The sequence below is a fragment of the Vulpes vulpes genome, chromosome 10, assembly GCF_048418805.1.
Source record: "Vulpes vulpes isolate BD-2025 chromosome 10, VulVul3, whole genome shotgun sequence".
Lineage (NCBI taxonomy): Eukaryota > Metazoa > Chordata > Mammalia > Carnivora > Canidae > Vulpes > Vulpes vulpes.
This window is the reverse complement of record NC_132789.1, coordinates 19,409,197-19,435,709: the sequence shown is the minus strand read 5'-3', so window position 1 is coordinate 19,435,709 and position 26,513 is coordinate 19,409,197. Positions and strand designations below refer to the sequence as shown.

Genomic DNA, 26,513 nt, shown 5'->3' with positions numbered 1-26,513 from the left:
ACTTAGATTCGGGCCTGGCTCAGTCCGCTCTGTGGCCGTGGGCAAGTCACTTCGCCTCTCTGAGCCTCAGCATCTTCATCTGTAGAACGGGAATGAGAGTCATACCTGCCTCCAGAGCAGGGTTTCTCGACCTCAGCGCTGTTGACATTTGGGCTGATCGCTCCTTGCGGTGGGGGCTCTTCTGTGCATTGTCATATTTATCATTTCATCATAATTAAATGCTAATAATGATCACATGTGTCTCACCTAAGGCTATGAGCAAGGAGGTGAGTGGCTGAGAGGAGGTTTGAACCTGGGGCTGGCTGACCTTAGACCCCTTGTCATGGAGCCCTCAGAAACCCTGGATGCCATCTGGGTGGGCATTCCTTAGGAGAGGGGGTGCAGGCATGGTGGGGGGTTGGAGCTCCCCAAAGCGGGGTGTCCATCTGGCTTTGCTCCAGTGAGGGAAGGGGTGTGGTAATCGGGAGTGTGTTGACAGCAGAGGCATGTGCTCCAATGCCTCCCCTCCCCTCCCCCCTAGATCCCCAATGAGGTGGACAGGGGCTGTGCCCTGGGAAGTGAATCTTCCCCCTCCATGCCCGCACCCAAGTGGATACCTGTCCTTGCCTCAACATGCTCCCCGTTCTTACGGAACAAAGCCATCTGACATCTCCCAAGATCTCTAGAAGGAGGTGTGGTCACCCCAGTCTTACAAGTAGAGAAACCAAGGCTCAGAGAGGAAGTGATTTGTCCAAGATCACATAGCTGCTGGTGTCCAGGGCCAAGACAGGAACCAAGTACATCTGATGTCAGAACCTGTGCTCCTAACCCTCCCTCCTTTGATTAGAATCACCAACAGTCCCCCAATTTATTCCCAGGGTTGGCACTGGAAATGCCTGACCTCATTTAATTCTTCCCGCAAAGCTTTGAAAACCTGTTGCCTTTACACACATTTTTAAAAAAAGATTTTATTTATTTATTCATGAGAGACACACAGAGAGAGAGGCAGAGACACAGGCAGAGGGAGAAGCAGGCTCCAAGCAGGGAGCCCAATGCAGGACTCGATCCCGGGTCTCCAGGATCATGCCCTGGGCTGAAGGCAGATGCTTAACTGCTGAGCCACTCAGGCATCCCGTTTACACCCATTTTATTTAAAGATTTTATTTATTCATTTCTAGAGAGACAGAGCGTGAGGGGAGGGGCAGAGGGGGAATGGGGAGGGAGAAGCAGACTCCGTGCTGAACACTGAGACCATGACCTGAGCCGAAACCAAGAGTCAGACGCTTAAGTGACTCAGCCACCCAGGTGCCCCTGCATCCATTTTATTTAATTTTTAAAATTTTATTTATTTATTCATGAGAGACACACAGAGAGAGGCAGAGACTCAGGCAGAGGGAGAAGCCGGCTCCCTGCGGGGAGCCTGATGTAGGACTTGATCCCAGGACCCTGGGATCACAACCTGAGCCAAAGGCAGAAGCTCAATGGCTGAGCCACCCAGGCATCCCTGCATCCATTTTAAAGAGGAGAAAACCGAGTCTCGGGGAGCTAAAGTGACCTCTCCCAAGGTCACACTGCATGTCAATAGCAACTGGGCCTAGAACCCAGAGCTGGATCACTCTCGAGTCTAGCCTGTCCCTCCCCACTGGTGCCCAGAGAAGGGGCCAGTCCCCAGCAGGAGAGCTGACCCTCTGTATCCCCTGTTGTACCCACCGAGAGAGGCCTCTGGTGGTACCCCCACCTCTCTGGCCCCAGCCTTCCCTCCTGGGAGTCACAAAACAAACAAGGCGGTAACCAGTGTTTATTTGCTCCTCTGCTAATGTGTTGGGCAGGGAGAGGAAGACCTAGAAAAGAGCTTTTCAGACATCTCCCTGTAGCCCGGGTGGGATGGCAAGAAAGTTCCAGGAAACTCGCCCACAGTGCACCGCAGAGGGCAGCGGCCTGCCAGCCAGCCAGCGGGCACCTGGCTCCTCCCCACCCTGGCTCCTGGCTAACATTGGGCCCGGAGCTGGGGAGACCTGGGTTCTAGTCCAGCTCTCCTCCCTACAAGCTGTGTGAGTGCCCCTCCTAAAGCTCCAGTCTTGCTGTCTGAGAAATGGGAGCAAATCACACTTTTGTCTGCGAGGCACCCTTCTAGGTATTGGGGGTGCAGGAGTGAATAAGCAGAGGTGTTCCCTGCCTCCTGGGACTCACGGCCCGGGGATGAACTAATCCCATAGAGAGATGGTCAGGGAGGGCTTCCCGGAGGAAGGGACAATTGAGCTGGGAACACAGAGGGGTAGGAGTTAGCAGACCAACAGGGGAGGTGAGGGACGAGCACTTGGCACTGGGGAGCCGAGGTTTATAGCAAGTCAGCTATAGTGTTGGGAACTCAGTTTCCTGCTCTGCAGAAGGGGAGTTAGAAGGATGGCACCAGGGAGGATGGAGGAACGCTGGCTCACACAATGGGATTTTTGTTTTTTCTGAGCACCTCCTGGGCCCAAAGCATACATTTTATGGTCATGTTTTAGTTGGTGCCTGGCACTGCGCTGGCCATGGGAATGCATGCTCTCTGCTTGGACGTGCCCATTTTACAGGTGAGAAAACCAAGGCCATGAAATATCAGCTTGCCCAACGCCACATGGTTGCTGAGTGTGGAGCCTGGATGGAGGCCCGCCCTGTGGGGTCTGAAGCTGGCTGGGGTGGGCAGGAGTAAGCCCCAGGCTCCAGGTTTGGGGTCCCAGGGTGACTCTGAGGCCCTTCCTCCTCCAGCTAATGCCCAGGGTGGTTGGACCGGAGGCACATTTGCGTTTCCAGGTCCCTAAAAGAGGCTCCTGTTGCAGCTTTTGCCCGGGGCCGGCAGCCAACCACATCTGGGAGTGGTCACCCCGCGCCCCTGTCATTACAACGGTGGCTTTGAAGCAGCTGGCAGCAGTGCTGTTTGCCCACGTGGGAGGGGGCTTCCTGGAGCCCCCACCTCTGGCTAGGCCCCGCCTGACTCCCCTCCTGTTCCTTTGCAGGCCGAGCAGTGCAGACGGGTCTCGGGTCGGCATGGCGGATCCCAGCGAAGGCCCCCACACCGGGCCCGGGGAGGTGGCTGAGACCCCCGGGGACGAGAGTGGCACCCCCGGCAGCGAGGCCTTCCCCCTCTCTTCGCTGGCCAACCTGTTTGAAGGGGAGGATGGCTCCCTCTCCCCCTCCCCAGCTGACACTGGTCGCCCCGCTGGCCCGGGTGACGGGAGACCAAACCTGCGCATGAAGTTCCAGGGTGCCTTCCGCAAGGGGGTGCCCAACCCCATTGACCTGCTGGAGTCCACCCTGTATGAGTCCTCCGTGGTGCCCGGACCCAAGAAGGCACCCATGGACTCGCTCTTCGACTATGGCACTTACCGTCACCACCCCAGTGACAACAAGCGGTGGAGGAAGAAGGTCATCGAGTGAGTATTGCTGGCCGCCTGGCCAATGGTCTCCTCTGTGTTGAATCCATCCATCCACCTGTCTGTCCATCCATCCATCCATTCGCCTACCTGTCCACCCACCTGTCCACTTTTCCGTATACTTGTCTGTTCACGCATCTGTCCATCCACTCACCATCCATCCATCCACCGTCTACCCATTCATTCATCCAGCTACCTGTCTTTCCACCTGCTTGTCCACTTGTCCAATCCTTCTGTCCATCATCCACCGTTCACCTATGTCTCTGCCCATTTGTCATCTCTCGCTCCAGCCATCCACCCATGAAAACCCCTAAGAACCCCTCTCAGGCCCCTGTGTGTACCTGGAGGACAGTCTTGAAGTCGGGAGATGACCCGTTGTTGCCTGGTCCTTGTCTGTCCCCCTTGCTGATCACAGACTCACGTACGCCCTTGGATGAAGCCCTTGCTTGGTCCAGAGCTGTCTCCTTTAGGCACTGAGTCACTGATTCACTCAGTGCATGTTCCTCAAGCACCTTCACTGGCACACTCATTTTGGAGGGTGAGCCAGGTAATAAGCAAGTAAATAGGCATGTGAACATACCATTTGCGCTGGGGGAGGTGCTGAGGTGGAGAGAGGAAGCTGATACAGGAAAGGTAGTCCAGGAGGGCTTCTCGGAGGAGGCAACATTTGAGCCCCACGCTAAGGGATGAGAAGGGGTAGCCAGACGGGGTGAGGAAGGTGTTCCTTTGGAGGGAAGTGCACACACCAGGGCTGCTGGCTGCCTCAGCCTCTGTTCGGGGGACAGCAAAGCGCCCCAGGGTCCCCATCCCTTCCAGGTCCTGCTGGAAGCTGGTGGGCTCTGTGTCTCCCTTTCCTCTCCCTCGGAACTCTTCCTTCAAGCCTTCACCACACCCCTACTCCGGACAGGGCTAATAGCTTTGCAGGGGCTGTGCAGGACTTGGTGGGGGCGGGTGGCCACTAAGTGGCTGAGGTCTTAGAGACCCTGAACACCACCTAATGAGCCACGTCCCCTGGCCTGCTTCCAGCTCTCTCTGCCCCTGCAGCCCCTCCTGGCCTCAGTCTCCCCTCCCGCCTGGCCGGCTGCTATCACCTGTCCCCCTGGCTCCTCTCCTTTCTCCTCGGCTCCCTCCCGTCTGTTTCTTTCTCTGTCCTACCCTCCATTCATCTAACGGGTTCTCCCTGTGTCCCACACACACCAGGCGCTGGGTACCTGGAGACCTAACAGAGACGATCCTTGCCCTTCCTGGGGCCCCCTGGGCTAGTGCCACTCCCAGCCCTTTGTCTCTTAAAATCTAGCACACAGTAGGTGCCTAAGTAGTGTTTGTTGAATGACCAAAGGAATATCCATTTTCTTCCTTCCTTTGTCTCTCTGCTTCCTCACTCCCAGTGCCTCGCCTCGTGGGTCCCGGGTCGTGTCCTTTCTCCACCCGCCTCTGCAGCTCAGCATTTCTCCCCCCATGCCCCACAGCTCTGGACACACAGTGTCACTGTCGGCTAACATGAGCTGTGTCCACTGTACAGGGGGGGGGCCTCGAACCTGGCACCCGTGTGCATGGTCTCATTTGTCTCAAATGTTTGTTGCATGAATAAATCAATGAGCGAATGGCCGAATAAATGAATCAATTGCTTTATCTTTTAGCCCGGCGTTCCCCCTTTATTTTCTCGCTGTCTGTATCTCTTTCCATCTGGCTTTGTAAGTACTCAGTAACAGAAATGGAAGAGTGGATGGATGGATGGATGGATGGATGGATGGATGGATGGACAGATGGATGAGTGGGTGGGTAGGTAGGTGGATGGGTGGGTGGCTGGATGGATGGACAAATGGATGGATGGTTGGTTGGAATGATGGGCCGGTAGGTGGGTGGATGGGCGGGTGGGTGGATGGGTGGATGGAGGGGTAGTTGGGTGGGGGGATGGATAGGTAGGCTGATATGTTTCTTTTTGTCTGTTTCTACCCAACACACAGTAGGTACTAGATAGGGTTTGTTGGGATAAAATATTCCTTTGTTTCTCCAGCTATCCATCCCCTCTCACCCTGGTCCCTCTCTAGGGCTCCAGCTCCCCCGCCCCCAACCGCAACCCCTGGGCCCCTCAGGGGGGAGGTAGGGTGGGAGGGGGTCGAGCCCTCCCATCACTCTGCCTTCTGCTACCTCCAGGAAGCAGCCACAGAGTCCCAAAGCTCCTGCTCCCCAGCCGCCCCCCATCCTTAAAGTCTTCAACCGGCCTATCCTCTTTGACATCGTGTCCCGGGGCTCTACCACCGACCTGGACGGGCTGCTGCCCTTCTTGCTGACCCACAAGAAGCGCCTGACTGACGAGGAGTTCCGGGGTGAGCCACTCAGGTGGGGCTAGTGGGTGGGCCAGCCAGGGGCTGAGGGAGGCCTGGTGTTGGGGGCCCCCTTCTCTCTCAGCATCCTGGGTCGGTGGGCTGCACCGGCCATGAAGAGCACTGCATAGGGAGTCTGATCCTGTGTGTCCATTGCCATATTACTTAAGCCCTCTAGGCTTTTGCTACCATCATTCATTCATTCATTATTTCAGCCTTTGTTTATGGAAAGATCAGTGTTGTAGGTAAGCAGAGTCCACTCACCTGGGTTCAAATGATGCCTCCATCACTTAAGGGATGTGTGGCCTCCGTGAGACCCAGTTTCCCCATCTGTCAACCAGGGAGTAATCATAGCATAGTCCTCGCAGAGCATTCCCACCCAGCTTTCAGGCTCCCCTCCCTCAGCCAGAGGCTCCCTCGTCAGCCTGCCCCACACTTCTCCAGCCCAGAGAGCTCACCCCTCAGCCTTATCTGGACTCCAAACCCAAAGTCCATCAGCTCCTCTGATGCCCCAGGCCTTCCCTGCAAATTGGCAAAGTTGGCCTGTGAGCCCCTTCACCTGAGTCAGTCACCTGTTAGGTGCCTGGTACCGGATGTAGGAGCCATCATTAACTGGCCAAATGCCCCCATGAATCAACATGGAATGCTAGGAACCGCAGCACCTGTTACAAAGGACAGCCTGTCTCGAGAAGGCCAGGGCAGTCTACTGCTCAGGCCTGATGACGTTCAGGGATGTCAAGGAGACATTTTTTTTTTTTTTTTTAAAGATTTTATCCATCTATTTGACAGAGAGAGCACATGCAGGGGGAGTGAAAAAGGGAGAAGCAGGCTCCTCACTGAGCAGGGAGCCCAATCTGGGGCTTGATGGATACGGGGCTTGATTCCAGGACCCGGGGAATCACAACCTGACCCTAAGGCAGATGCCCAGCTGGCTGAGCCACCCCAGTACCCCCAGAGCGGGGGCATTATTTGAGGCTTCAAGTACTTCAGCTAAATTAAGTGGCCAAGCAGGGTGACCCAGCCAGCTGTACATTTTTCACATATGCCTCTACCAAAAGATCCCAGTGGGGTCTTTGACACCAACGCGATACAGTGCAGTTTCATGACAGTCGGAGGGGAATTCCTGAATTATCAAAAATATTCCTTCCTGGTGCTCAGCCGGCCCATGTGGCTGTTTGCAGCAAGATCTCAGAGTTGGGACACCCTGGGGTTCCTCTCTGCCCTCAGAGGGTCTCATTGACTTCGTGAATCATCTCGGAGATAACACCCACATCCAAGCCCAGACCGAAGGGCGCCTCCTGACCCCCATGTGCAGGAGGCACAGGTGGAGAAGTTCGGGGGGGAGCAAATCGCCACGTCGTACAGCTCCCGGCTGGGGCTTCCAAGGCTCTGGCTTCTCCTGGGTCTGCAACTGAGTGGGGGCTTCTCACCGAGGCCAGGAACCCTGGGGCCAGTGTATCTGTGCATGAGCAGGGGTGGGGGCGTGCTCCCTGAAACTGGGGAGTAGTGAATGTTATTGGGGGATTAACCGGGAGGCCCATTACGCTGAGTAAGCTGTAGGGCTGCTCGCTTGCTCGGATCCTTTCTAAGGCCCTGCAACTAATTCTGAATTCATAATTGCGTGCTCGTTTTCATACACAGCACCCCCAAATTGTGTAAGTCTGAGGCCCTGAGAAACCTGGATCCGCCCCTGCGTGTTGTTCTAGCCAGAGGTTCAGGAGCTCGTCTGATTCTCAGGGGCATCTGTGACCACCACCCCTCAAAGTCTGACACCTTCCAATCTGACAGTAATTTAGGGCTTCCCCGCCCCCCGCCCCCAGGGCCCCCAAGCCCTAGCAGCTCCCGCGGGCAGAGCCACTTCGCCACCTGGTGGTCGAGTTCTGGAACTGCGTGTCCCTCCCAGGTCCTGGGAAGATGCAGCTCTTGCCAATTCATCCGGGACCAGGGCTGGCAGCTCCCCACCCTACGACAGCCTGTCTGGAGGTGTGGGAGCCCAAATCCAAGGTCTGGGTCCATGCCTTGCACAAACCACTTTGGGGTGTCTGTGGTTTGGAATTATCTGTGGTGACCAGCTCATCAGGTGCTGTGCCGGGCATGGGGCGAACAATGACGAATGAAGCAGACACAACCCTGTCCTCAAGTCGCTCACAGTTTCCTGGGTGAGATCAACATCTATCAAGCAATCACAGAAATAAAAACAGTTCTAAATTGTCACGTGTGCCGACAAGCCGCTGTGTTTGGAGGATTTGATCTACTCAGGAAAATCTGGGAGAGCTTCCTGGGGGAGGTGACACTTAAGCTGAATCTGAATGACTTGTGGTTAACCAGGTAAAACAAGAGAAAGGACCAGGGAAAGGATGAAGGGAGAGCATGTGCAAAGGCCCTGTGGCTTACTGTGATAGCATACACTGAGATGACCCTCCAGCTGCTATGTGGATTGAAGGAAAGCCAGAGAGGCTGGTGGAAACCAGGCAGGTGTCTTGGGCCAGGGTGGTGGCAGTGGAGACGGGGAGTGGTGGAGGGATTGAATAGGATGTGTGGAGGAGAAGAGAGGGAAAAGGCTGACACAAAGGTTTTTTGGCTGGAGGGGGACACCATCCTATGCAGGCTGGGAGTGGGTTTGGGGAGGGAGCATGGAGAGCTGCAAGCTGCCTGAATTAGGAAATGGACTGACACCTCCTCAAGGCTGGAGCTGAGTGTGAATGGGTCTGGAGAGGATCTCCAGGGCCCTTGGCCAGCTTTTAGGGCACCCCCACCCCGCACACATGCACATGAGGAACTGGAGTCCGCTCCCTGTGACTCTGGGCTGGGCACCAACGGATACGCCAGGAAGCAGCTGGGGACGAGGCTTGCCCGAGACGCCTCAGTCCTGGGGGGTGCTGGGACTGGAACCCAGGTCCCTGAGAGTCTCTCTTATTCTCCCCACTGACTCCTGGTACCTAGGGAGCAATTCCTAAAGCACCTCCCGTGGAATAATAACCACAATAGAATATTTACTGAAAACTGTTATCTGCCTGGTGTTGGGCTCATCAACAAACATCTACTAGCTCTTTGATTTCCTCTGTGGCCTCAATTTTGCTAGAAAGGAAACCAAGGCAGAGGAAGGGTCACACAGGAATCGGAAGTAAAGCTGGGATTCGAACCCCAAGGTGCCTGGCTCCAGAGCAGGTGTCTCAGTTCACACCTGTGTCTCCCATTCCCAATCCCATTCCTGCTTCCGCCTTTCCCGAGCCCCCAGCATGATTTTGCCCCGTGCCTGATTCACAGGGGTGTTCTCTTTTCATCATCTTGTTCTTTCTATTCTTTTTAAAGATGTATTTATTTATTTGAGAGAGACAGATAGGGCGAGGGGGAGGGGAAGGGGCAGAGGGAGAGAAAGAATCACAAGCAGACTCCCTGCTGAGTGCGAGCCCAATGTGAGGCTTGACCTCATGACCCTGAGATCATGACCTGAGCCAAAACCAAGAGTGGATGCTCAACCCTCAACTGACTGAGCCACCCAGGCAGCCCTCATTGACTAACTCTTTTAAGATGTGAACCAACTCATGTAACCATAAAAATTAACACAAGGGAAAGAACATTGCATGGGGACGTTGTCAGAAGGCAGCGTTAAGGACCTGCTTGTACCAGGTGGAGACTGGCTTCATGAGATTTGACAATGAGTTGAAAATGCTCATGCCAGGCCTTCAGTGTTATTATTGCTGCGTCTGGGACCCCAGAGCCCTCTCCTGCCCTTCCTAAGGTAATTTCATGTCCACTATGGCAGGCAGTCTGCACTTTGGGGACCACTGCACCCTGTCTGCTCCCCTCTAGGGGCACTGGTGTAAATACTTCATGGGAAGAGGAGCCTCTGTTCAAATAGATGGCAAATGGGGCCTGCTGTGTCTGACTTTTAAATAGATGGCTGAGCTTCACGGTCACCATTAGCATATTAAAAGCTCTCACAAGTGCTTAATAATAAATATGGTTGTCTTTGTTTAACCCAGGCTTCTTCACCATTTATTTGATTTTTAAAATTCCCTCCAAATTATGGTCTGGTAAATCCCAATCTCCATAGGCTGTGGCTTCCTACCTTTTGAAGAACTAACTGCCCCTCTGAGTTTCTTAGACCCCCTCAGCACGGTGAGCACAGGTAGGGAATGGGCTCAGAGGAGGGGAGACCGGGCCACGACTCTGCCCAGTGCCCTGTCCCCTGCCATCCAGTAGTCCCATACCACAGACTGAACGCCCCTCATCCTGTATGTTTGTCCTCCCAGAGCCATCCACAGGGAAGACCTGCCTGCCCAAGGCCCTGCTGAATCTGAGCAATGGCCGCAATGACACCATCCCTGTGCTCCTGGACATCGCCGAGCGGACGGGCAACATGCGGGAGTTCATCAACTCGCCCTTCCGGGACATCTACTACCGAGGTGGGGTCCCGTGCCGGGGCAGGGGTGATGCAGGGTGGTGGTAGGGTGCTGTCCTTGCTCATCTGACCCCCACGCCAGCCCAAGAGCTTCCATCTATGCCCCAGGTGCCAGCATTGCAGCCAGGAACCGAGCATTGAATGACTCCCCCTTCCGATCTTGCCATTCTGAGTTTCAGAAATCCAAGATTCTGAATCCAAGACTCTGAGCTGCAGTGAACCTAATGACCCATGGACTTGGCACTCTGGACCGGAGATGCCACGGTTCCGGACACACTAAGGCTCTATGATAATTGTATGGGCCAGCATCGCTAAGAGGCAAAAATGACAGTCACCAGTCCCAGCTCCCCGGGTCTAAATTTTGAAATTCCATGAATCAGACTTGACCTTTCCAATTCCTGGATAGGAAGCTTCAAAGTCTATGAATTTTATACTTGAGTCCAAAATTCTGTAAGATCACAATGCCTTTGTCTCCCCCTGGATTAAAGCCTCTCATGCGCCTGACAAGTTCTCACACTTGGGATCCTATGTGTGGGATCGGCTTTGAGTCTCAGTTATGCCCGCACCATGCAGTGCAGCACGGCAGGCCTTCGTGCAGCAGAGATCCCACATCCGGGCAGCGTCTGGGGGGTTCGTTTGCTGCCCTTGGGAGGAGCCGGCCAAGGCCTGGGCCTGCAGCCTCCACCTGACTTCCACACTATGCACCCTGCCCCCTGCCCTCAAGACGGGTCCAGTCTCTGTCCCCCGCCGGTGACAGTCCCTCACCACCCCCACACTCCAGGTCAGACCGCCCTGCACATCGCCATCGAGCGGCGCTGCAAACACTATGTGGAGCTCCTGGTGGCCCAAGGAGCTGATGTCCATGCCCAGGCCCGAGGGCGCTTCTTCCAGCCCAAGGATGAGGGAGGCTACTTCTACTTCGGTGAGGACGGGACAGTGGGGGTTGGGGGTACATGGTGGTGTCCACAGCCCTGGCCCCTCTCAGACACTAGAGCCCTGCTGGCCAAGGGCTCAGATGGGGTCCCATGTGCTGGCTGCGTGTCGGTGTCACTGAGGTCTTGCCTGTGAGGGGTAGAGCATGCTCTGGTCTCCTGGGGTCTCAGCTCCCCATCTGTACAGTGGGGATTATGAGAGCCCCTAGCTCTGTGATGGGTGTCCGCCCCGCACCCTGCACCCTGCACCTTGTCGTGCACACCCTTTAGTTCCACTGAAGCCGGGACTGGTGGTCAGATGGCAGGGCCCAAGCCTCATCGCCACCATGTCTCAGTTGAATTCACCCCACTTAAAGGCACACATTATTTGGGGCGCCTGGGTTGCTCAGTGTCTGCTTTCCACTCAGGGCGTGATCCTGGGGTCCTGGGATCAAGTCCCGCATCAGGTTCCCCGCAGGGAGCCTGCATCTCCCTCTGCCCGTGTCTCTGCCTCTCTCTGTGTGTCTCTCATGAATGGATGAATAGAATGTTAAAAAAAAAAAAAAAGGGGGCACACATTATTTGAAGTTAGGGGACAAAGTCCCTCAAAGAACCCCTCAGTGCCTCCGAATCGCAAGGGGACACCCCGTCTCCCGCACGTCACCCACAAAAACGCACAACCGGCTCCGCCTGACACGCAGACACCGACTGTCGCTGCTGTGCCCAGCGCCCCCGGCCCGGCCCCCTCCGCTGACCCCCCCCCGGCCTGCAGGCGAGCTGCCCCTGTCCCTGGCCGCCTGCACCAACCAGCCCCACATCGTCAACTACCTGACGGAGAACCCGCACAAGAAGGCGGACATGCGGCGGCAGGACTCCCGGGGCAACACGGTGCTGCACGCGCTGGTGGCCATCGCCGACAACACCCGCGAGAACACCAAGTTCGTCACCAAGATGTACGACCTGCTGCTGCTCAAGTGCGCCCGCCTCTTCCCCGACAGCAACCTGGAGGCCGTGCTCAACAGTGACGGGCTCTCGCCCCTCATGATGGCTGCCAAGACGGGCAAGATCGGGGTGAGCGCGGGCCGGCGGGTGCACACACACACACACACACACACACACCCCCAGGAGGGGCTGCTGTGGCCTGCAATCTTGCTAACATGCACACCCCCCTCCTATCATGCCAACCCCATTGTGCAGATGTCCTGGCTCCAGAACCTGCTGTGGCTCCCTATTGTCCAGCCAAACTCCTCAACTTCACCCAGAGCCTGTGTCCTCATCCCGTGCCACTGGATGCTCCCACCAGCCAGGACCAGCCACTGATAGAAATCTAAGTCCCAGGCCCCCAGCCCTGTAGAAGTCCCCTGTAATCCCCTGCCAGGGTCCTAGCTCAGCCCCTCACCTGCCGAGCAGCCCTGCACAGCTTCTTTCCCTCGCTGGCCTCATCCCGGAGAGGATTTCTCAGGCCGAGCGCTACTGACATTTGCTTCTGGGGTGTGCGGCCTGTCCAGCGCGGTGTAGGATGGTTAGCTGCGTCCCTGACCTCGAACCACCAGATAGCAGGGGTACTCCCCGCCACTGTGACAGCCCCCCCGAACTCTCCAGACATTGCCAGCTTGTCCCCTGGGCAGCACCGTTGCTCTGATTGAGAACCAAACCTGCAGGGCTCTGGAGTCAGGAGCACCTGAGCCAAAGCCCCACTCAGCTACTTCCCAGTGTGTGGCCACAGCCATCTCCCCTCTCCCCTCCGTGCCTCAGTGTCCTCTTCTGTAAAATGGAAATGAAAATAGCACCCAGGGGTATCATGTGCCATCTAGATAGGGTGATCCACTTAAAGCTCTTTAGTGAAGACCCTGGGATGGGTAGTAAGTGCTCAGTAAATGGCAGGGATTATTATTGTTCTATTAAAAACATAGCAAAAGCTACTAAAATTGCAATTTATTCGAGAGCCTTGAAGCAAAAGCCTGAATTTCAATTCTGATTTTGTCCTATTAGCCCGTGTGGCCTTGGGCAGTGGCCACCCCCTCTCCGTTCCTCAGTATCCCCTGCGTGTAAGTTAGTAAGATAGTAGCAGTAGCATCAGGAAGGACTGGATATAACAATTATTTCTAGATTTAACATGTTAATAAGATTGATTTGTTGTTGTTTTAATTATATAAAAAAAAATGTTCATCACAATTCCGGTTTTTAAGGCTGGGCTGGTTCAGTCTGGCTTCAGCTGACTGCTTGTGTGGCCTCAGGGAGCAAACACCCTGACGTGAGCACAGGGGTCTGGCATGACCGTAAACATTTCCTCCCCTCTACATCCTGCGGTCTGGGGAGGCACCATGTGATGGGCTGTGCAGGGCCGCCAAGGGTCCCTCTGATGTGAGGGGCTGAGCATCGGTGTCCCTCCCCGGGGCTCCCTGACCCTCTCTTTTCCCCCGTGCAGGTCTTTCAGCACATTATCCGCCGGGAGGTGACAGATGAGGATACAAGGCACCTGTCCCGCAAGTTTAAAGACTGGGCCTATGGGCCGGTGTATTCCTCGCTGTATGACCTCTCCTCCCTGGACACGTGTGGGGAAGAGGCCTCTGTGCTGGAGATCCTGGTGTACAACAGCAAGATCGAGGTGAGCACCAGGGCAGGGGACAGGGCCTAGGGACGGTGTGGGGTGGTGGCTGCTGAGAGGAGGCAAGGGGCCCTGGGGCCGGGAGGGGCTCTGTAACACATGCTGTGTGACTCAGGACAAGTGACCCAACCTTTCTGAGTCCCAGCTTCCTCTTTTGTAAAATGGGGACAAGAATACTTCACATTCCATAGGGTTGTTGGACGGACCAACTGAGTTCATTTGCGAACAGCCTGGCACAGAATAAACATTATATGTCAGCTATTATCATTAGTAGTCGTTAGATGAAGTTTTGAAAGCTCCTTTTTCCCACTTAACAGTATTTCTCGAACATTGTTCTGCACCATTAAATATTCCTCTGCAACATCATTGCTGCGAGTAAATGTACCACATTCTAATTAACCGTTCCTCTATTCTTGGTCATTTGGGTTTGTTTCTGCATTTAACTATCAGGAATAACACTGCACTAGCATCTCTGTGGCTGCATTGTTGCACAGATCCATGGTTATGAAGAAACTCAAGTCATTAACGGGACAGGATGCTGTGCAAAAGGGGCAGAAAACGCTGGGGACGGGGTGCAGGTCTCCTTCCCTCCCTGAGCCCGGACAGATGCCTTTCCTTGCTGGGGCTCACTTCCCTCATCTTTGAAATTAGTGACTGACTTGACTTAGGTTATGAGTGGTGGGTGGTTTAGCATCTCTGGTGCAAGCTTTGGTTGACTGGTAGTGTCTGCCCGGGGACCTGTATAGAGAACTCTTGGGCGGAGTTCTCTCAATTATTGATGCCCGCCCCCCTCCAAGAATTGGAGAATTATGGTGAGTCAAGTGTCTTATCATCCTGGGGCTGAATTTCCCAATCCTGCTTCTGACTCAGAACTTATGAGGTTGGAGCCCAGGGATTCACATATTTTGACAAGCTGCCTAGGTGATTTTGTCACCAGCAGTTGGGTACCTATGGTCTGCAGTTTGGAGTTTGGGGACCATGAGAATAGCTTCCCAGCTCTGGGTTCTCCAAGTCTAGAATAGGCTGGAAAGGTAAGTTGGGGCAGAATTGGGCAGAGCCTCAAATACCGAGCCCAGGAGTGTGGGCTTGATTCTGGATCCCCATCCAGTTCCCCGTGAATCCCTGAGTGTTGCTGAAGAGAGAGTTAGGAGGAGAAAGTGCTTTCAGGGCAGAGGGTGGGGGCAGGCACACTGGAGCCGGCCTGCCCGGATCCCACGGATCCCACGTGGACCCTGAGCATCCTCATCCCACCTCCCCCAGAACCGCCACGAGATGCTGGCTGTGGAGCCCATCAATGAACTGCTGCGGGACAAGTGGCGCAAGTTCGGCGCCGTGTCCTTCTACATCAATGTGGTCTCCTATCTGTGCGCCATGGTCATCTTTACCCTCACCGCCTACTACCAGCCTCTGGAGGGCACCGTGAGTGGGCCGGAGGGGGCGGGAGCTGGGGCACAGCTGGGTCCTCCTCCGGGGGTCCCCCCAGGAGGGACTGGAAAAGGCTTGGGAATGGGATGGGGAGGTGCCCCCAGCACCCAGGGGGAAGAGGATCCACAGAACCCAGATGTTTGGGCGGCAGTGGGGAACATCTGGATCCGGGCCCGGATGGTGGAGGGGCTGGGTGAGGACCTACACACCATGTACCCCCCCAGCCCCCATACCCTTACCGCACCACCGTGGACTACCTGAGGCTGGCTGGCGAGATCATCACGCTCTTCACCGGGGTCCTGTTCTTCTTTACCAATGTGAGTGGTTGGCCCCCAACTGCACCCACCCTGCCCGTCCTCCTTCCCACCTTTCCTATTTCCCCCCTTCCACTCCCTTCTTCTGCCTCCTCCTCCAGGCCTCTACCCTCCTTCTCTGCTTTTTCTTCCTTCCCCAACAGAAAAGAGCCCATCATCTTGAGGTGCCTGGGTGGCTCAGTTGGTTAAGCATCTGCCTTCGGCTCAGGTCATGATCTTGGGGTCCTGGGATCGAGTCCCACATCGGGCTTCCTGCTCAGTGGGGAGTTTGCTTCTCCCTCTCCCCCTGCCCCTCCACACCACCCCAGTAATGTTCTGTCTCTCTCAAATAAATAAAATCTTAAAAAGAAAAAGAAAAAAACCCTTCATCTTGTCTTTGTATCATACTCTGCCTCCCTCTCTCCTCTCTCCTCCCCTTTGCGCTCCTGCCAACTCCACCCCTCTTACCTGCCTCTTCCCCTCTTCCAGATCAAAGACTTGTTCATGAAGAAATGCCCAGGAGTGAATTCTCTCTTCATTGATGGCTCCTTCCAACTACTCTAGTGAGTAGAGGTCCCCTCTAATGAACAGAGGTCCCCAGGCTGGCAGCTTCTGGGTGGAAGGTGGGATTGGGGCTAGATTTGGGAGTGGGGTGGGAAGGTGACTCTATTAGGGGTGGATTCACACAGCCTGGACAGCTGTAGCCCAAAGTCAGGACAAGGCCAATGTCAAGCAGTAGAGTCTTCTGGATAAAGTGAGATACTGGTTGCTGAAGAGTTATCACCATATACACCTTATATGGAAATAAGGTCACTTCTAATGCTGGTGATTGATTGCTAATGTCTGCCAGGAGTGCCATGTGAGGAACACATTTGTGTTTAGCGGGAAAGAGTGCTGTGCTTGATTGATGATGTCTGCCTGGGGCTCAGGATTAGTTGCCACATGTGTACTATATCTTTTCGCTTTTTCTTAGAGAACAATGAAATTCACTTAGCCACAAGATCTCCACTCAACACACTTTCTCTAGCAATTCCAAAGAGCATCACTGTGGGATCCTGTGGGGCCTCAGAGCCATTACACATGCATTAGTTGCCACCTAATTGAGCATTCTGCTGAACAGAATGCTGGGGAACCCAGTGAATTCACTTTTGTTTTTCTTCTGGGGATCCAGAAGGCATCTGGGTGTTCTGGTCTCCTGGAGGGCTTGGGGGCATGTCTACTCCTCTGGGGCCTCACTGTCCTCTCTCCCCTCTGGACCCTCTCATGGCCTCTACTGCCCATAGCTTCATCTACTCCGTGTTAGTGATTGTCTCGGCAGCCCTCTACCTGGCGGGAATTGAAGCCTACCTGGCTGTCATGGTCTTTGCCTTGGTCCTGGGCTGGATGAATGCCCTCTACTTTACCCGTGGGCTGAAGCTGACAGGAACCTATAGCATCATGATCCAGAAGGTATGGGCCATGGAACGCTCTGGAATGTGTGTCCTTGGAGGGAGTCACACAGGCAATGTAGATGTGCAGCTTGCACATGTAGATGGTGCCCTCAGCCCAAAGGACCTGGGGCACTGTGAGGGCCACTGGCAGGGTCTGGACATCGTTGGAGGTGGGAAGGGACAAGGGGGGAGGTCGGAACACTTGGGATGGAGAAGTCGGGAAAGCGAGAAACCATGCATCTCATCTTTGTCTCCATATTCCCACTGGGGTTTTTAGATCCTCTTCAAAGACCTTTTCCGCTTCCTTCTGGTCTACTTGCTCTTCATGATCGGCTATGCTTCAGGTGAGCTCTGGGTAGCCAGGGGAACTTGGTGGGGGTGGCACCAGGACTGGAAGGGCAGCCGTGGTATGTGGAGGACAACAGTGAGCCTGTGCTAGGTTCTCCCCAGGTGCCAGGCACTGAGCTGAGTCCTGTCCCATCCCTGCCTCATTAGTTGCCATCGATGGGACTGCGAAGTAAGGGCCTTCTTTTATTGTCCCCTTTCCAGGTAAGAAAACTGAGGCTTAGAAAAGTTAAATAACTTGCCTAAGTTCCCAAGCTAGGAATTGGTAAAACTGGCGTGTTAGCTATTATTGCTATTATTATTATTATTATAGCTATTATAACATATAATATTATAATAATATTATTCAGAAGCCATCCGAATTTAGGAGTTAAAACAACCACAATTTATTTATTTGTTTGTTTGTTTGTTTATTTATTTATTTTAAAAAGACTTTATTTGAGAGAACGAGTGAGTGAGAGCACAAGTGGTGGGGAGGGGCAGAGGGAGAGGGAGAAGCAGGCTCCCCACTGAGCAGGGAGTCCTGTTTAGAGCTCAATCCCAGGACCCCGGGATCATGACCTAAGCCAAAGGGCGACTTTCAAGTGACCGAGTCACCCAGGTGCCCTGAATAACCTCTGTTTATTATTGCTCACAAATCTTGGGGTCAGCTGGGCAGTTGTGCTAACCCGGGCCAGGTTCGGCCCATTCCCATGAGCTCCTGTGTCTGCAGTTGCCTGTGGTTTGGCTGCTGGCTGGAGGGTCTAGTGAGTATCGCCTCGGTGGGGGTGACCTCACTCTTTTCCCCGTGGCCATCCATCCTCCAGTCAGCTTGGGCTTGTTCACATCATGGTCTGAGGGTTCTGAGAATGTAAGTGGAAGTGTTCAGGGTCACTGCCAGGCATCACTTCTGCTTCACTCTGTCGGCCAACGCAAGTGACAGGCCAGCCTTGCTCGAAGGTGGTGAAATAGATTCTACCTCTTGATGGAAAGACGCACAAAGTCACATTGAAGGAATGTGGATGGAGGGAAGGGTGAAGTTTAATACTTAATCTACCAGTTCAGGTCAATTCTGGCTGTCTCCAATATGCCTTCTCCATGATGTCATGATGCCAGTGGACCTCAGTGGCACAGGCCATGGGGGAAGGGTCAGGGATGGGGAAACTGACTGAGCCACTGGGCTGGTCCCCAAGAGGTGCGTGAGCTGCCATCAATGCCTGGCATCCAAAAGGGAGTGGCTACTTCAGGCTTCACCAGGCCATGTTCACATCTGAGGAGGTTGTTCTGGGGATGAGCCCTGAAGCAGGAGTCTGATGGTGGTGATACTTTAACCCAGAGAGTCCCAAGGCTCTGCTTGGAATTTGGAGGAAGCTGAACTGTACTGTTAGCTGGGGATATAGGGACAGGACACAGCTGCCCCCTCCCAGGGTTCGGACTGGGAAGAACTAGACAGAGGGTCAAGGGTTCCGTGATGTTTTGGGGTTCAGGTCCCAGAGTCAGCCCTACTGTGGTCCTAATTGTCAAAACTGAAGCAGAGTCTAAGAGGTTAAATTAGCAACTGAGTGGTCAGCATGGTTCCAAGGCTTCTCCTGCTAAGGGTCACTAGATCCCTCCTCTGAGGCTGACCTAACACAAACATGACACATGTGCCTTTTGTGCCCATGGCAGACATCACTAATGGATCACAAAGTGATTTTTCTGATAGGTCCAGATAAGGTCAGGTGAGGTCAAATAAGGTCTCAGAATCCTCAGTACACGTGTCAGCAGCTGTTACACACCACAGCCTGTGGGTTGAAGTGTGCTCGCCATAATCCCAGGATGAAGGCACCATGAGATTGTATGCCCTGTCGACCAAGGGGCTCAGCCTCCCCATGCTCCCTGCCCTGGACGGCGTAGGGGAAGTTGTTGCTGCTGAACCGTGTTGAGAAAGATCCTGAAGCTTCCTTTGGGCTCAGCGGGAAGGGATGAGGGGGCAAGGGCCTTGGCAGGCATGACTTCTGGAACAGTCAGGGCTGACCCTGGGTTTTAGCTTGCACCTTTCATCTGTGAAGGAAATAGGAACATATTAGAGGGTCTGCCCCCGGGAATGCTGGGACCTCTACCAGCAATAGGCTAGATTAGGGTTTCCCAGCCTTGGCCCTGTTGACCCTTTGGGCCAGATAATGCTCTGTGGGCGCCGTCCTGTGCAAGGTCCTGTCCAGCAGCATCCCTGGCTTTTCCCCACTAAGTATCAGGAGCGCTGCCTCTCTGGTTGTGACTACCAAGCATCGCCAGACGTCCCCTAGAGGAAACGTGGCCCCTAGTTGAGAACCGCTGGACTAGATCCCAGGAACCTCTTCCTTGTTAGCAAGAGTTTGCAGAAAGAGCAAAGGCTTTGGACATTTGGCTCAGCTCATATGCTGGGTGACCTGGGGCCAGTGCACTCCCCTCACCAAGCCTCAGCTGTCCCCTCTGTTGAATGAGAATGGCACTCTCCACCTGTCAGTGCATGTTGTCACTCAGCAAATGTCACCCTGTCCCTCCCACAGCCCTGGTGTCCCTTCTGAACCCATGTGCCAACATGAAGGTGTGCAGCGAGGACCACACCAACTGCACGGTGCCCACGTACCCATCCTGCCGTGACAGCGAGACATTCAGCACCTTCCTCCTGGACCTCTTCAAGCTGACCATCGGCATGGGTGACCTGGAGATGCTGAGCAGCACCAAGTACCCCGTGGTCTTCATCATCCTGCTCGTCACCTACATCATCCTCACCTTCGTGCTGCTCCTCAACATGCTCATCGCCCTCATGGGGGAGACAGTGGGCCAGGTCTCCAAGGAGAGCAAGCATATCTGGAAGCTGCAGGTGACGCCCCGGGACCCTCGTCCCCACCCCGCCAGACACCAGCTTCTTCCAAAACAGGGAGACCTGACTCACCGCACCTCCTTGGCCCTCCGCTCAGGGCAAGCTATGCCATCTCCTTCTGACTGCATCCCTGTCGTAAAATGGACATTGGAGGCTGCCACCTGCTTCCCCAGAACCGCCTAGTCCATTTCCAGGTGGCTTTGTGCCTGGCTGCCAGCAGTGGTCTCAGACTCACCTTGTGGTCCAGCCTGCTGTGTGCCGGTCCAGGCACAGTCAGCTGCACCTCGCACCACTGAGTGAGCTCCATTGGCACAGGGAACGCTCAGAGTGTCAGTATTTCAGCAGGAGCCCTGCAATAACCCCAAGGGCAGCTTCTGAGCTCCCCCACAGCCCAAGAGACAGGGCTGGCATAGATGCAGGCCACTGCTGTGCCAGGAAGTGACAGTGACCCCATCGGAGGGGCTTTTACCAGCCCAGATGTAGCCAGGCTCCACTGCCCCTGAGAAGCCAACGTGGACATGGGCCTCACTGGCACAGGGGAGCTGCTCTCTCTATTTCTCAAAGTTTTCTATGCAATTCTAGAAGGCAATGGCTCAGGGGGTCACAGCCCTCTCAAGCCCCGTGCAGCTCACAAACCTGAGCGTTCACAATAAACAGCGCTATCACCAGGCCAGGAATGTATCAGCCACATTTTCCTTGATTCGGTGCATTTCAAGGAAATGGTGCAATAAGAAAAAAAAAAAAAAAAAAAAACCAAGACCATCCTCCCTGTTGTGGGTCTGGGGAAACACCTCGCTGCTCTTAATCTTTATGCATACCGCTTACTTCCTCAGGCCTCACAGTTTCTCCACAGGGTGTAACTCATAAGATGCAAAGTGGCAACCTATGGACTGGGTTTGACCCACAAAGATTTACGTTTTCTGTTTTGTCATATTTAAAAAAATTTTTTTTTTTTAATTTTATTTATTTATGATAGTCATACAGAGAGAAAGAGAGAGAGGCAGAGACACAGGCAGAGGGAGAAGCAGGCTCCATGTACCGGGAGCCTGATGTGGGATTCGATCCCGGGTCTCCAGGATCGCGCCCTGGGCCAAAGGCAGGCGCCAAACCGCTGCGCCACCCAGGGATCCCTGTTTTGTCATATTTAAAAAAAAAAATAGTAATGCAGAATTTTAAAATCAAGAGATTTTCTGTAAAAGCCTGATTTCTGGCCTTTCTCAAAAGTTGGAAGCCTGGCACGGTGGGCCCACGTTCCTTTCCAGCAATGCCCTAGGGAGGATGAGAGGCAGCTGCTTGCTCTACACCGGACTTGTGCTCCCTGGTTTGCCCCAGTCTTCACCCCTCCCTGGTGATTCCCAACACCAAGTGGTGACACAGTACATGTGTCACGGGGCCTGGGCTATGGCCTTCCCACCTCTGGTCCTGCTTCACTCATTTGTGCTCCTGCCGGACCCCGTGGATATCTGAATGTAGGACCCTGCTTCCGGAGCAGTGGGGTGCGCATCATTTCTGCCATGGGGGCAGCAGGTGCTGGTGGGGGGAGGCTCACCAATCCTGCCCTCTGTCCCTCCCTGCAGTGGGCCACCACCATCCTGGACATTGAGCGCTCCTTCCCCGTGTTCCTGAGGAAGGCCTTCCGCTCTGGCGAGATGGTGACTGTGGGAAAGAGCTCGGATGGCACTCCAGACCGCAGGTGGTGCTTCAGGTGAGGAGGAGTAGGTGGGGCGGAACCATCCTGCGGGGCTTGAGTCTCCTGACCTTTTCTACCCACCGCAACTTCTTGAGCCACTGAGGCCCAATGGGTCCCACTGGAGTTCAGGTCTTCGGAGTGATCTTGGGTAAGACGGTTTCCTTCCCAGCCTGAGTTTCTTCAGTGGATCATAGCACCACCCCCCAAGCAAGCTGTGTGGATTCGATCGAAGGACTTGGGCCATTGCCCAGATGCTCAGGGAGTGCCCGCTTCTTAGGGGAACCCCGGGTGAATATTTTCATAGAGTACCTAGAGTACAACTGTCATGTTTGGAGTCAGGCAAAGCCAGTTTCCTCATCTGTGATGTGGGGAAAGTGATAGCACCCACCTCATAGGCCAGCCGGTTGGTCCTGTTCAGTTTCCTGACTCTGATGTGTCAGCTTTGTGTCCTTGCATGAACAGTGTGTAATGAGCCTGGGTTTTTGCATCTGTAAAAGTGGAACAGTGAATGTACATTCCATGCTGGGTCATGATGTGTAGAAATGGCTCTGACAATGGGGGTTGAATGAAAACAACAAAAATTAATTTTACAGGCGCCTGGGAGGCTCAGTGGTTAAGTGTCTGCCTTTGGCTCAGGTCATGATCCCAGAGTCCTAGGATCGAGTCCCATATCGGACTCCCCACAGGAAGCCTGCTTCTCCCTCTGACTGTCTCTGCTTCTGTCTGTGTGTTTCTCATGAATAAATAAATAAGATCTTTTTAGAAAAATAATTTTACAAGGGGGAAATTAAATCGAGCCAGTTTGGGCCCAAGAAGCTGCCACCACTTTTGCCAGGGTGTCCCATAAATACGAGGAGAGGGCGTCAAGAGGTAGGGTGGCCATTGCAGATGAACAGATAAGTAAAACTCATGCATCCATCATAAAAAGGACTGAAGTCCTGATGCATGCTTCAGCGTGGATGAGCCTTGAAAACATGATGCTGTGTGAAAGCAGCCACATGCAAAAGGCCACACAGTATAGGATTCCATTTCTACGAGATGTCCAGGATAGGCAAATCCACATAGCAGAAAGAAGAACACAGATTACGGGGGGCTGGCAGGAGGGGTAGTTGGACTTACTGTATGATGGGCACAAAATTTCTGTTTGGGGTGATGGTAAATATTGGGAATAGTTAGCGGTGATGGTGACAAGACACGAGGTGGGGGGAATATATTTAATCCAGTAAATCGTATACTTAAAAATGGTTAAAATGGCAAATTTTATGTTATGTGTATTTTATCATAATTTTTAGGCAAAGGAGGAGGAAGGGGGGGCTGGAGCAGGGAGGCTGCCTGGGGGTGAGGAAGAGGTGCTATCTGGGTGGTGGCTCCCCCTGACCCTTATGTCTGCTGTGGCCCTGCCAGGGTGGACGAGGTGAACTGGTCTCACTGGAACCAGAACTTGGGCATCATTAATGAGGACCCAGGCAAGAGCGAGAGCTACCAGTACTACGGCTTCTCACACACCGTGGGCCGCCTCCGGAGGGGTGAGTGCAGGGGGGTGGGGAGTATAGTGAGGGAGATCCAGAGGTGCAGAGGGGGAGCCCTGGTTATGCTGGTCCCTGATTTGCTTTGAGCAGTCCTATCCTCTTCCAGAGACTCACTGGTCCTGTCTGTAGAATGGGAGAGCCCAATGGGCCGGCCAGTGAGTTTTGGCCTTTGCTGCTCGTGTCTGGGGCTCCCTTCCCCTACACTGGGTACATGAGACACAGTGGACAGGACGCGGGCACTCAGGCATTCTGACCTGGGCTTGAATTCCGTTTACTCCTGGGTGCTCCTGGGCTTGGTGCCTAGACCTCTCTGAGCCCCAGTTTCCACCTCTGTAAAATAAGGGTGAGAGTCCTCCCCCTTTAGGTCACTGTGGAGTGCTGAGTACATAGTAGGCACGCACTACATGTGTACCTCCTCCACCCGTCCTCACACCTCCCTGCCATGCTCACGACAGATCGCTGGTCCTCGGTGGTTCCGCGCGTGGTGGAGCTGAACAAGAACTCGAACCCGGACGAGGTGGTGGTGCCTCTGGACAACATGGGGAACCCCAGCTGCGATGGCCACCAGCAGAGTTACCCCCCAAAGTGGAGGACTGACGATGCTCCCCTCTAGGGGCTGCGATGGGGCAGGGTCTCTGGTCTGCAGCCCAAGCTCATCCCTCCACCTGCCTGTTTCTACTCCACCTGCACTTCAGCAATGCCTCCCTGGGTGTCCTCCACATGCTCCTTTGACCTCCAGAGGCGAGGGCCAGACGGAGATGAAGGGGAGGCCCCAGGACCCTCTGGTCCTCAGGCCCTTGCCCTCAGCTCCACCTCCCCACCGGGGGTGTGAGGCTGCTGATTGCCCGTCTCACTCCCATGGAGTCACTAAGCCATGCCAGGGCGTCTCTGCCCGCAGGGGCTCAGACCCCTGCCTCTCCATTATTTATTTGCTCTGCTCTCAGGAAAGTGGTGTGGTCCTCGCCCCCAAAAGGAACCTGGCAAAGGCCTGAGGACGCCATTCCAGGTCACTGCTGGCCAATGCCCAACCCCAGCCTATGTCCTAGGCTGCACACAGCACCCCCAAGCAGCAGTGTGGTGGCTTTGCTGAGGAGCCTGGGCCCTTGGGGTGGGGCCATGCCTTCAGTGTGTTCTGTAAAGGGTCTGGGATTTGTCGGTGCCAAATAAATGTTCATTCACTGATGGTGAAGGTGGTAGGGATGATGGTGAGTGGTAACGGCTATGGGGATAACAGTGGTGAGATGGGGGAGCTCAGAAATGCTGGTGGGGGTCAGGGATGAGAATGAGGAGCCGTGGTAGTGACAAAGGTGGTATTTAGGGTAATGGTTGGAGGCCAGACTCAGGGTGGCAGTGGTGGTGTGAGCTTAAGAGATGTGGATAACCTTAGAGTGGAGGGAGTAGAGTTGAAGGGAATAAGGGAAAAGTAATGTTGGCTGGATGGGGGAGTAATGCTGGGGGTAGCATTAGTGGGGGGGAGAGTAGTGTTAGTAGGGAGGAGAGAATGTAGGTGTGGGGAGCATCATGTTGGAGGGAAAGAGTAATGTTGGTGGGAATGAATAATGGTGGGGAGCGTAACATTGGTGGGAAAGAGTAATGTTGTGGGGAGAGTAAGATTCTGGGAAAGAGTAATATTGCTGAGGAGAGTGTTAGTGGAAAGTACTATTGGTGGGGAAAGAGTAATGCAGGTGGATGGAATAATGGTGGGGAGAGAGTAATATTGGTGGAAAGAGTAATGTTGGTGGGGGGAGAGTAAGATTGGTGGGAGGAGAGTAATACTGGTGTGGAAGATTTATGTTGGTGAGAAGAGTAATGTTGATGAGAAAGTAATATTGGTGAGAAAAAAGTAATGTTGGGGAGAGTAATATTGATTGAAAAAGTAATGGTGGGAGGAGAGTAATGCTTGTAGGTGGATTGATGGTGAGAGGAGAATAATGGTGGGGGAAGAGTAATGCAGGAGGGCAGAGTAATATTGGCAGGATGAGTAATGGTGGGGGGAGAGTATTGCTGGTGGGGCAGAGTAATGGCGGGGGGGAGAGTAATGGCGGGGGAGAGTAATGTTGGTGGACGAGAGTAATGGTGGGGCAGAGTATTGGGGGGGAGAGTAATGGCTGGGGGAGAGTATTGCTGGTGGGGCAGAGTAATGGCCGGGGGGAGAGTAATGTTTGTGGGGGAGAGTATTGCTGGTGGGGCAGAGTAATGGTGAGGGGGGGAGAGTAATGTTGGTGGACGAGAGTAATGGTGGGGCAGAGTAATGGCAGGAGAAGAGTAATGGTGGGGGTAGAGTATTGCTGGTGGGGCAGAGTAATAGCGGGGGGGGAAGAGTAATGGTGGGGGGAGAGTAATGCCGGGGGTAGAGTAATGGCGGGAGGAGAGTATTGCTGGTGGGGCAGAGTAATGGTGGGGGGAGAGTAATGGTGGGGGGAGAGCAATGGTGGGAGAGAGTAATGGTGGGGCAGAGTAATGGGAGGAGAGTAATGGTGGGGGGAGAGTATTGCTGGTGGGGCAGAGTAATGGTGGGGGGAGAGCAATGGTGGGGGAGAGTAATGGTGGGGGCAGAGTAATGGTGGGGCAGAGTAATGGTGGGGGGAGAGTAATGGCGGGGGGAAGAGTAATGGTGGGGGGAGAGCAATGGTGGGAGAGAGTAATGGTGGGGGCAGAGTAATATTGGCAGGATGAGTAATGTGGGGGTAGAGTATTGCTGGTGGGGCAGAGTAATGTTGGGGGGAGAGTAATGTTGGGGGGAGAGCAATGGTGGGGGAGAGTAATGGTGGGGGGAGAGCAATGGTGGGGGAGAGTAATGGTGGGGGGAGAGTAATGGTGGGGGCAGAGTAATGGTGGGGCAGAGTAATGGCGGGTGGGGGAGAGTAATGCGGGGGGAAGAGTAATGGTGGGGGGAGAGTAATGGTGGGGGAGAGCAATGGTGGGGGAGAACAATGGTGGGGGAGAGTAATGGTGGGGGGAGAGCAATGGCGGGGGAGAGTAATGGTGGGGGCAGAGTAATGGCGGGGCAGAGTAATGGCTGGGGGGAGAGTATTGCTGGTGGGGCAGAGTAATGGTGGGGGGAAGAGTAATGGTAGGGGAGAGCAATGGTGGGGGGGAGAGCAATGGTGGGGGGAGAGCAATGGTGGGGGAGAGTAATGGTGGGGCAGAGTAATGGTGGGGCAGAGTAATGGTGGGGCAGAGTAATGGCGGGGGGAGTATTGCTGGTGGGGCAGAGTAATGATGGGGGAAGAGTAATGGTGGGGGCAGAGTAATGGTGGGGCAGAGTAATGGCGGGTGGGGGAGAGTAATGGCGGGTGGGGGAGAGTAATGCGGGGGGGGAAGAGTAATGGTG

General features: G+C 54.4%; 1 protein-coding gene across 3 annotated transcripts in view; it reads left to right on the top strand.

Annotated features, from left to right (window-relative positions):
• The window catches only part of TRPV4 (transient receptor potential cation channel subfamily V member 4), a 36,547-nt gene extending 12,179 nt beyond the window's left edge, over positions 1–24,368 (top strand). For 2 of the 3 annotated variants that reach the window (XM_072723047.1, XM_072723045.1), the window contains exons 2-16: positions 2,976–3,392; positions 5,550–5,722; positions 9,976–10,128; positions 10,906–11,046; positions 11,808–12,106; positions 13,464–13,643; positions 14,904–15,062; positions 15,293–15,385; positions 15,851–15,924; positions 16,645–16,810; positions 17,069–17,135; positions 19,644–19,960; positions 21,538–21,665; positions 23,055–23,176; positions 23,635–24,368. In XM_072723047.1, coding sequence (XP_072579148.1) covers positions 3,007–3,392; positions 5,550–5,722; positions 9,976–10,128; positions 10,906–11,046; positions 11,808–12,106; positions 13,464–13,643; positions 14,904–15,062; positions 15,293–15,385; positions 15,851–15,924; positions 16,645–16,810; positions 17,069–17,135; positions 19,644–19,960; positions 21,538–21,665; positions 23,055–23,176; positions 23,635–23,792 — 2,616 coding nt within the window. In that variant the 5' untranslated portion in view covers positions 2,976–3,006 and the 3' untranslated portion in view covers positions 23,793–24,368. Of the gene's footprint in view, positions 1–2,975; positions 3,393–5,032; positions 5,087–5,549; positions 5,723–9,975; positions 10,129–10,905; positions 11,047–11,807; positions 12,107–13,463; positions 13,644–14,903; positions 15,063–15,292; positions 15,386–15,850; positions 15,925–16,644; positions 16,811–17,068; positions 17,136–19,643; positions 19,961–21,537; positions 21,666–23,054; positions 23,177–23,634 lie in introns of all 3 variants that reach the window. The other variant, XM_072723046.1, reaches the window with a different exon arrangement.
• The last annotated feature ends 2,145 nt before the right edge of the window (positions 24,369–26,513 follow it).